Source organism: Pagrus pagrus (assembly GCF_965226575.1).
Source record: "Pagrus pagrus genome assembly, chromosome: 10".
NCBI lineage: Eukaryota > Metazoa > Chordata > Actinopteri > Spariformes > Sparidae > Pagrus > Pagrus pagrus.
In genome coordinates, this window is record NC_140194.1 from 18,855,980 (window position 1) to 18,867,387 (window position 11,408).

Consider the following 11,408-nt stretch of genomic DNA (forward strand, 5'->3'; position numbering starts at 1 on the left):
GACTATTATTATAGGATTTCACTCAAAGGCAACATAGCAACAATGTTGTTTATTGCCCTGCTCTAATTTAAAGTTCACTGGGTTATCAGGACATGAATTTGTTATTATAAGGTTTAAACAACAAACAGTACAGATGCAACAAAACAAATAAGCAGTTCAGACAGTGTAGTAACAGAACAAGGCTTTATTAAACCACTTTAACATTACACACGTTCTCTGCAGTCCCAGGCTACAGCATCACCATAATCATCAAAAATGCTAAACCATGCCTTCACTAGAGAAATATTCCAGGAAACATTCACATAATAGTTAAATAAAAGAATTAAGGTTAAACATTGTGGCCTTCAGATTAGTGTGCATTTGAAGGACATGAGTTAAATGTGAAAAAACCCCTAAACAAACAAACAAAAAAGAATCTAAATTATTTCTGTGTAAAGTCCTGGATGTACAGTATTTAAACTAAAATGTGACAAAACAAGATCAGTAACAAAGGTGTGATTGGTAAATGGGAAATTGAAATCCGATTCAGTTTGAAACATTGGGAAAAGATGGAAAAAGGTTGTTCAACTAAAATAACTAGAGGCTCTACGGTGTTAGAGATGCAGAAGGATGGATTTGAGGTAATGGTTTGTTAATCAAAAAGATGCAGTGATTTCAAAAATGAACACTCTTCTATTTCTTAATATTTTCACATATTTTCAACAATCTTAGCAACAACAAACAGCTAATGGTTTATTGCGTCTATATAAGGGACAAGCATAGAGATCACTGAAGTCAGTAAAAGCATCACCAGTGTTGGCTCAGTCCACTGTAGTCAAACTAAACAGAGAAATATTTACTTACTGGTAGGTTGGCAGGCTGATAGAGCATTCATTCTCAAATATTTGATTCAAGATTACCTATAAAAACTGTTGCAACAAGAAAGTCCACTTTAGAACTGATTGTAATCAGACTGACCCTGGTATGAACTGGAATATTAAGCACAAGTTTGCACCATACTGAAATAATCGAGTTATTTTGTACCGATATGTTGGAAATTGGTCACCATAAAATATTTCACTGTAAAGATAAACCACTCACCCCATGATGGCATAATGTACAGGAAAACCTTATAATACAGTGTGGTTTCAGGGTTTAATTCTTATTGAATGACACGTAATGATGAATCAGTACAAACAACAAAAACATGCAAAGTCTGAAAAATTTGGCTTCAAATACGAAGAAATACAGACTTGATTGTTCCTTTAACACTATAAAACTGAATGCAGCATTTTGTTGTACAACTGTACAAGACGTGGACGTGTAAACCGGCCGGGGTCAAATTGTTTAAGTATGCAACAAGCAGCAGTAGTGCATTTTTAAACATATACTAGAGAACTTGGAGTTTTAATCAATATGCATTCCTTATTCCCATGTTGTCGTGCTTCATGGGATGAAAATAGTTAGCGGCCCTTTTGCTTCGCTCCTGCTTTGTTTTCTGTTTTATTTTTATGATTGTTCACTACTTTTGAGGAGAAGTTTCCAGACTGTAAACATGCGCTGGTAACAGTTAAAAGCAGTAATACTTTACAGGGTCGACTTCACCTTGTCCAGTATTACTGCTCTAAATCAAACATGCACAGGCATCTCAGTATTACACTATATACTCTCAACTGTTGATATACTAACAATGTTACTTTTCTCAGAGGAGGATATTTACTCGTTCAAGCTAAACTAAAATGATGAAACAGGAAGTTGCACCAGTTATTCCTGCAAAAGGAAAACTGCTGGCTTGTAAAACAGACATGCTCAGTCAACCCTCAACAAGGTGGTTGTGTAGTTGTAGAAAGCAGTGAGTGTTGGTGTACTGCACCAGTGTAAACATATCCTTTACCCTGCTTCAGTGCAATGTGATTAAAGCACTGTTAGTGTGTTACTGTTATCAAACTGGAAGATAAGAACATACAGCTGGATAAGTGTTTTAGGGATAAAAAGGAAAAATGTCCAAAACACTGAAGGGCAACCATTAAGAAATAAAATAATTTCAGCCTTTCAAATGTATCTCACTGTCAATTAGTAGACGGAGATTTTGTTTATTTTCTGAATCTCATCAAAAGTGTTTTTTTGTTTTTTTTAATTAATTAGCTGAAACAGGGTTCTATGTGTTTCTTCCAGAAGTATGCAGCTGAATCAGGAGCCTCTAGTCCAGAACAACAAACTTCCAACAGTAAGAAAGGGACTGGAACACATCGATTGACAGTTAAAGGGTAACTTCACCAATTTTACACATTAAAGTGTGTTTACAGGTCTTGAGGAGTGCTACTGCATATGTGAAATAGGAAGTACTACAAATACTTTTGTGGCTCCAGATGAAGCTGCATGTAATCTGATAAATTGCCTCCAAAGATCTCACTTAGTGGCTAAGTTGCATTGTGGGTAATGAAGGTGCAGTCCACTGGTTTAGCATTGCTCTCCTATAACACAATGAACAGTTAAAAACAATTGATCAAAATCAATACAGCAGAACCAGAAATATTTTGTCATTTTATTCGACGCATTCTTCTTGTTTTTCAAAACCTGCTGGCTACATTACCCACAATGCAATTTAGCTACTGAGTGACATCACCGGAGGCAATTTTTCATTACATGCAGCTTCCTCTGCAGTCACTAAAGGCACTATACTACTTTTCTCACATATAGAGAATCCCCAAGACCTTTACTTTAATTTGTATATATATAACTGTCATATTCATCAGCAGATAGTTTTTACCCTGTTTTCACAAAATTTAGACTTTCAAATTTTAATTTCTTTAAGCGCTTAAAGGACTTTAGGCTCCAGAGGCCATTAAATGGATATAATAAGGTTGTTTTCTCAGCTGCTGGTCTGAAGGTCAAGAACAAACCTTCATGCAACATTCTAACTGTCGATCCTTATCATAAGCCATCAGATTCCTCACCAGGAACCTGACAATGATCAAGTGATCTGGGCAGTGTCATGCGCACTTTTTAAAATTGGATCCTGTTCAGTCTTGTGGACATATTTGGCTTTTTATTCTTTTTGTGTGTTCTCTGTCCAGCACCTATGAAGAATTTGGGATGTGTACATCCTCTGCCTTTTCTATAAGATGTAATTGCACCACTACAGGTAAAAAAGAGTTAAAAGCAGGTAAAATCCAGCAGCAATGCTGGACTCTAGAGCTAAAGAACATTGCTGGAGGCGGCACAGAGGTCCGCAGGTCAAGTTAGGGTTGGGGGGGAGCAGCGGGTACAGACGGGTATCGATACACCGTGTCTGAAAGCTCCTTTAGCATACTACCGACTAAAAAGTGCACAGCAATCATTGGGTTCAATCTGTGTAGACCTTGCTGAGTCAAACCAGAGGGAAATTAACACAGGTAGTATGAGCTTTCACACACAGCTACAGACTCACAACTACAGCAGGCAGCAGGCTCGGAACATGTTCATCCCCGACTGGGAAGTGATGTGCAGGGACACGCTCTCGTTGGCCGAGATGAACAGGACGGTGCCCCGCCTCAGTGTGACGTCAGAGAGGGCAGCGGCAGAGGTTGCCGTGGCATCGCCTTCAATGACCAGGAGGATGCTGGCACTGTCAACGGGAGCAACAGTGTACTGCTTCACCGAGGCTGGGACCTGCAGGAGGGACGGGATAAGACCGAAACTTATGGCAGAACAGTTTTGATTTGCATTAGATTTTAAAGCTGTACCTAATAAAGTGGCCATCGGGTGTATATCCCTCTTTAGTAAGCTGAGATTTCCTACCTGTATCCTTATGACGCTGAAGTCTGGCACTGGGGGGTCGTACAGAGAAACGCAGGGGTCTGAGGCATCCTGGACACATGGGAAGATTTTGGAGCTGACGGGGGCGGGGCTGTAGCTCAGCATCTCACACAGCGTGTTAACGTCGATGTATTTGGGTGTCAGACCGGCCCTCACCGTGTTGTCTGAGCAGGCCATGCACTCGATACAGTCTAAATGGAAGGGCGAAGATACAGAAAAGAAAAGCAAGTTTTAAATAAACAGAGCAGGCAATCGACTCTCCTTCAAATGGAAAAATCAATTCTGAGATACTCTTACACTGTGATGTTAAATGCATTACAAGAGTTATTCCATCTCTTCCACTTGCCTTATCTACTTCTCATGTTAGTGATTTCCCAGAATGCCTCTTGACAACGAGTGTGAACTTACACTCAACTGCAGGAGGAATATTTGGATGGAAAGGAACAGCTATAGGGAAGGCAAGACAGCCCGTTTTTCCTGCTAGTAAAGACACTGTGATCCCTCTCTGTTTGATAGAGAGCTGAGTTCGGAGAAAAGCATTTAGAAAATATTTCTAAGGGACTGACAACAAAACTAAAATTATTCTCTCCCCTACTGTCTTTGCCAGAGTTTGGCACTCTCAGAGGGACTTCATGGTGCATTTGGGTGTGCATCTTAAACATTACAATCTGCACTGCTTCTTACGGCGAAGGCTATGTGCTCCACAAGGCTCGTCATGGTGCCTTCAAGTGCACCTCAAAAACCCAGAAGTCTATACAGGAATAGCCAGGAAGGTTGTTTAAAATGGGAAAGTTTAATTTTATCTCTCATTTTCCTTAGCCTAGTTGAAATAGGCCTACATCTGTTAAAACTTGCCCCTTCTTTCACTACAGCACCTCCAATAATTAGATGCTGAACTAATAATATCCCTTTCATTCCTAAAAAAGATTATTTATAGATTTAAAAAAAAAAAATCTATAAAAAACAATCGTATTAAATTGTTATCAGCAAACTCAGCCATATTCTTGTACAGCAGGTCCCCAAGTTGCCTTTGATTTCAAGTAGTTTTATTGGAGCATTTTTAAATGATTCATTACTAAAGATGTGAGATGTGAAACATGTGACTTTAATTAACTGAAAATTAAATGTTATGTTATCGCCAATCTTTCTGGACCACCTACCTTAAATAAAGATCAGATGCAGACCTTTGAGTTTAAAATTTCAGAACCCCTGATCTAGAGCACTAAATATCATGAATATAAGCAAATGGCATCATCTGACCTCCATAAAGGTAAGCATGCGGCTCGTTGGCTCCCAGGAACATGGCCTGTCCTGGATCCAGGACGATGTGGTTGAGGAAGTAGATGGAGAAGCAGCCGATGTCTCCGGGGTACTGGGAGTGGAGGCGGAGCAGCAGGTCACCATTGCTGCTTGATGTGTCCTTCCCAGCTGCACCTACACGGGTTAGAAAATATCCATAAATATGATTATGTCTGTATAACATATTTCAAAAGAACAGAACAACTGACCTGTGCTATTTCTAAATTTGTTTTAAGGCCACCTATTTGTAGGATTATAAAATGCCTAACTTTGGTGCCTCCCTGTGGGAACATCACAGAAAGACATGCAGCAGACTGCGTCATTTTAACCATAAAGAACAATTTGAAAGAAGCTTAATAACAAAAAAACATCTACATATAGTGGCTTTTACGCTTTTCATCGATGAACGTTTAGATGATTATGTTTTTACTGGCAGATGTATTTTGTAAACCTGTGGTGAGCCTGTGTTACTTTCTCTGTGTATCACACTTGCCCACACTAAGATCAAGTAAAAAGTAAAAGTTAGATGAGTAAAACCAGTAATTTTGTATTTGTTTTCAATAGTTGGGATCTCCATTAGCCATATCCCTCAGCCTCCTCACCCTCTTCTGTGACTCTCTTGACGAGCATGTTGAGCTGATCTACGAACACCTTCTTCTCACAGTTCATCATCCTGGTGAAGCACTTCTTCAGCGCCTGGCCTGTTTGAACCGCGTCTCCCATGCTGGATCGCAGCTCATCCGCTGTCTCATGTCCCACCAGAGCACGGAACTCCGGGACAGCTGATGGATGCACACACATGCACAAGGTATGGATTCATGAAAGTTAAAGTACGGTACTTTACCTTCCCCCTAAAACACGTGTTTATTGTTTCTCTTTTAACTGTAGAATCAATCCAAAATCCACTAATGACCCTGTGGGACTCACATTTGAGGAATCCCAAGATCTCTTCCACTGGTCTGAAGCCACAGAGGCCCTGGAAGCGGGTGAGCGCGATGGCCATCTCCGGTTTGTGGTTGTTGTCTGGATAGTGCTCCGGAAACTGAGCATGGAGACGAGCAGCTAGCTCCTAACCAAACCACCAAAATGTCATAAAAGGAAAAGGGTTACTGAAGAGGGAAGGCAGAGTGCCACATACAGTATGTGGAAAAAAAAAAAAAAAAAAACTGCCAGTCATTCATCCTAAAACTATTCAAATGTGTTGGATACAGTAATTATAAATATGTATGTAGATTTTTGTATAATACTCTGCTGAAATGTGCCTTCACCCATTTTCAGTGGCTTTGATGCCAAACATTATAGGAGATGACAACATAAAGAGTTTAAGCTTTGAACTTCACCAACCAGCAACTGATTGAGTCGTGGACTTTTTGAAATGGGAATCAACCTCTAATTCAAAGTAACTTCACGTAATGGTACAAAGATACGATAATGTTGTCTAACTCAAGATGGACAGTTTTTTTAAGTTTCAAAAATGAAGCAGAGCCACACATAGGAACATTTTTATTCTATGCATTCTTCTAAAAACCTGGTGTCTACGTTACCCATAATGCAACCTGAACACCTACGGTTAAGTCTGAAGTTTGGGCGTGGTGTGCTAGTAGCAGCTAAGCTGTTAGCCTCAAGCAAAGATGAGGAGCAGATATTTTTAATTTTTAAAACTTATAGTCTTCAGACCCAACCATAGGTGATTCTTCTCGCAGCTGTATTCAAACAGAGAAAAACCGTATGCTGTGTCGGCATTAAAAAATCCATGCTAACAATTTCCGAATTCAAATTAATGCAGAATTTGAGCACAGTGTAGGTGTGTGTTTGTGTTTGTGTACTCACTCTGTTGGGGTGGGCCTGTATGGACAAAGCTGTATTGACAGAGAGGACTTTAAAGAGGAAGGGCAGCTGTCCCTGGAAGGTGTCTTTGACCTTGGAGCCCAGGCAGGCGGGGAAGTGGGCGATCCACTGGCCCAGCGTGGTCTGTGCAATCCTGTTGTCTTTAATTTGCGCATCACCTTTTGGGTGAGCGCCCATCCACAGCTGGAAGAGACAGCAGAGATTTCTCCAACACGATCCAGTATTGGAATGTCAAAATAACAGTCGGTTGAGGGAGACACAGACTACAGGTTGCAGAAGTGGGTTTGTGAATGATTCAAAATGGTGATCTAGCTAGAAAGATACAAGTGAGAAAGTGAATGTGAAACATTGCCCTCTTCAACAGGAACCAACAATAAGAACTGAACCCCAATTAAAAGTGTAATTAATCCCAGGATGATTAAAACTTGAACAATGTGGACGTTGCACTTTTGTTGCTGCCCTCCTTTGTCCTCTGTTAACAAGCTTTCTAAGGGAGTCCCTGTTGTTCCCCGGCCCTCTGAGAGAGAAAGGCCTGCTATCATACACTTACATTTAACTAATTTGTCTAATGCTGTAATCCAACGTGATTTATACTCAGAGAGAAAGGAGGAATCCTGCCATCTCTCTGAGTGTAAATCACTCTGGATAAGAGGGTTACTCTAATGACTTTAAGGTAAATGAAGGATTCTGTCTCTCAAGGACACACTTGTTGGTGGACAAACACTGACTGCAGCAAGAGGTTCAAACCTGTAACATTCTTGGTATTGGCTGGTGTCTCTAGCCTGAATCCTGAGTCATCAGTGCTCAGTACTATCCCAATAAAATATTATCATTGATTATTTAAGATTACAGATTATTTTTATGTTTTTTCCCATTACACAAAACTTAAATCTAGACAATAAAAACACTGGAATGCAACTGAAAAATGTACAGGGATTTTGATAATTTCTCACTTGACATTAAAGGGACAGTTCTCCCCAAAATAAAAATGACACGTTTTTCCTTCTTACCTGCAGTGCTAATTATCCATCGAGATTGTAATGAGCACCACGCACAATGAAGAAGGAAGCAGAGTAATTGAACTAGATCAATTTATCGTTAACAGATACTGCTAGCTCACCTCACACCACTAAGCTAGCTAACGTTACAGCTCAGCCTTGAGGATGCCATTAATGTTTACACCCTGCGCTTTCACAAGCACAATCCATCCATCCATGCATAGATGCATGCTTCCCTCGGTGCGGTGATGTGGTTTGCAGGTGTAGTTCAGTAGACAGAACATAGTTACAATGAAACAGCTCACAAAAGGTCTGTGGATTATCTTTCATTATTGGGTCATGATTTCTGGAAAGAGACCTTGAGTTTAAAATGTATTTTTTGGCACTTTGAGCACCACAATCCTTGTGCAATCTTGTTCTATTATATCTGAAAGAAGGCTGACAAATCCCTGCAGCAGATATCTCACACCAAAACAATCTAGATAGGTAAATGGCATTATAGCTAAGAGAAAAAATATGGATTTTTGATTTTGGGCTGAACAAGCAACTGTGACTAACGTGTCCCAAACATGCTGTACATTAAGCCTCATACTGTAATGTAGGATGAAACATCCATACCATCCTCTATCTATAAGCATGACCAGCCATGACATGTGACAATCAATGTGACTTGCGATACTTGAAAATGTCACCACTGCCATAACCTGAACTAATGACCTTCATGGCAAACCCTGCAGAGCTGCTGTAGCTAAATAAAGAAAGACTTATGAAAGGCATGTAGAGAATAAGGCTCTCTGCCAAGACACGGAGGAACATGATGGATCTTTGATCTGAGGCAGAGTGTGAACAATGTAGAGCAAAATTTCAAACTCTTAAAGGTCCTGTAACAATGACAATAAGTGTTCACACCTGTGTTATTATCCTATATAGTCTATTAGGGGATCCAACAACTTCTGTCAAATGTTCAAACATGTTTGAAAACTGGAAGGAAAACACATTTTTCAGTTATGTTCCACTGTTTAACCAATGGAATCGAAAGTGCATTGATTGACATAAAGCTGCTATGTCAGATATTTCTGGTGCAACTTGTGTCTTGCTCAAGAACCAGTCTAATGATGTGCACCAGTACCCTCCCAGTTAGAACCTTACCTCTGCATAGGGCCTGCCATCCTCTATGACAGCCAGTGGGTCTCCACCAACCACCAGTTTGGCCACCTCGCTCTGTGCACCAACCTTCCCCCACGCATAGTTTTGCACGGCACAGGTCAGGGGAAACACTGTGGAGGGACAAGACTTATTACTTAAACAAAAAGTGAATACAGAACTGATTCTAGTATATTCCAACCCCTTTAAAATCCACAACACAGTATGTGTATCTATTACTGATTATCTATCTGTTACTGTATCACCAGTTATTCCACATTAATAAGAGACAATTAAAAGCAGATAGCAGGTCTGCAAAACCTGGTTTACTCTCCATACATTTTGGAGTATAAACCAGTATATAAACTGGTTTGCTAACTGGCGGACCAGCTTTGTACTACTTCAATTAGCCATGGCTCATTTTGTCAGGGACTAATAATCAAACACAGCCCTGCTGTATACATATCCTCATTATAAAACAGTGAAACTGGGGAAGCAGGTTCCGCCGGGGATACAACATTTGGCAGCACACCGGGCAGCTGACGATGCAGCGTTCATTGACAGAAACACACACAGTAAGCAGGTTTACATTTGCGAGGCACGTCAGTTCGCCGGTTTGAATAAAACATACACTTTACGTATGTCTGCGGACATTTTATACGCGGTTCAAAATGCCGTGCTACGTGTTATTTCACCGGAGTGCTGCTAACAGCGCTGCTTTAGACAGTATCCGCTCCCATTCAACAAACAAAACGCCGGCTGAAATAATGATGTGGATGCTCAACAACGAGCTGATTTGTTCAGTGGCTTCGTGTCTATAACACGTATCAGGTGTCCTGTCATGTAAATTAACCGTCGCACCATTAGCAGGCTGAATGTTTGTCGTTAAAACAGATGATTAGAAACAATTAAGAAGGAGAAAATCTCACTCACCTCTTACTTCCTCCATGGCTGCGACGTCGGCTGTCAGACCGCTGCTGACGTCACCGCTCGACCAACGGTTTCATAGATATTTTTTTAGGTTGTTGAAGCTGTTACTATACAATTAGTGACAAATATTACTTCTTGAAAATATTATTTAAAGCATTACAAAAGCCCAATTTACTGGTATCCGTATGACCCATTAAAAAATAAATGGTTTTTTTTGTGTTTGTTTTATTTTATATTTATATTTATATTTATATTTATTCATAGTTTTGAATGGGAGCCCTGCATGGTTTTTCTGTTATTTTATTAATTTGGTCTCTATTTATTTATGTTTATATTTATTGTGTGTTTATTAGTATTGCTATACTATACTATACTATACTCACTTTTAATGTAACGTCTTTGACTATACTATACTATGCTACGCTATGCTAGACTACACTAATGCACTACACAATACTATACTATACTGTACTATACTATACTACACTATACTATACTATATTACTTCTATACTATGCTACACTACACTATGCTATGCTACACTATACTATATGATACTACACCACACTACACTATAGTATGCTTCTTACTTTTATACTGTTACACTATACCTTACTATACTATACTATACTATTATACTATTTTATTTATTTACTATTATATATATTATATAATTATTATAAACATATGATAAATATTCAATAGACCTCAGATGTGGCTTGGCTTTATTGGCCAACTGTGTATACATAGGAATTTGACTCTGGTTTACATTGCTGTCATCAGTTACACATAATTATCATCAAGTTAGGAATGAGAACAATAAAACTGGATAATAAATAAAAATAATAATTCAAACAAAATAAAGAACGGTGAACAGTAAGGACTGTCCTGGTGGTACTGGCATCTGAAAAGAAAGTGTGTAATCTATTAAAAACACCATGGCCAACACCATAAAAGTATACACCATAAAAAATCTGTTAATGCCCGTCTTGTTTTCTGTGTTGTTTCTGTATTGTCTGTGTTCAATAACGATAAGGGGAAAAAACAGCAAAACTATGTAGCTCAGTGGGGATATCACAGAAATTTTCTTAGGAGCGATACCAGATGATAAAAATGCTATAACATTATGTCTGTGGTCACTCATATTAACAGCTCCCTGCCTTAAAGGGTTGCTCCTGATATTTCTATGTAGTGTAGAGACTTACAGTTGACAGATTTTTAAAAGAATGGTCAAATGTAATGAAGCAGAGGTCGAGATTTCCTTAGGCTAATTTTAATCCTATGATTGCTATTGCAATTCAATGGCAGCTTTCAATAGACCTTCCCCAACTGTCATATGCCTTCATCTGTCAAACGTCATGCACCAGTTTATAACAGGTTTATATCAAATATTTTGAATCTCAATTTTAACTT

At 39.2% G+C, this 11,408-nt stretch overlaps 1 protein-coding gene across 1 annotated transcript; it reads right to left on the minus strand.

Annotated features, from left to right (window-relative positions):
* Nucleotides 1–166: 166 nt before the first annotated feature.
* On the minus strand, nt 167–10,083 carry mpi (mannose phosphate isomerase). The gene is made up of 8 exons (XM_084365181.1): nt 9,999–10,083; nt 9,072–9,199; nt 6,907–7,107; nt 6,004–6,145; nt 5,679–5,858; nt 5,038–5,211; nt 3,760–3,968; nt 167–3,630 (listed from the first exon to the last, which is right to left on the minus strand). Exons 1-8 carry the CDS (start codon nt 10,012–10,014, stop codon nt 3,412–3,414), a joined length of 1,269 nt encoding a protein of 422 aa, XP_084221307.1. The 5' UTR covers nt 10,015–10,083; the 3' UTR covers nt 167–3,411.
* Between the last annotated feature and the right edge of the window lie 1,325 nt (nt 10,084–11,408).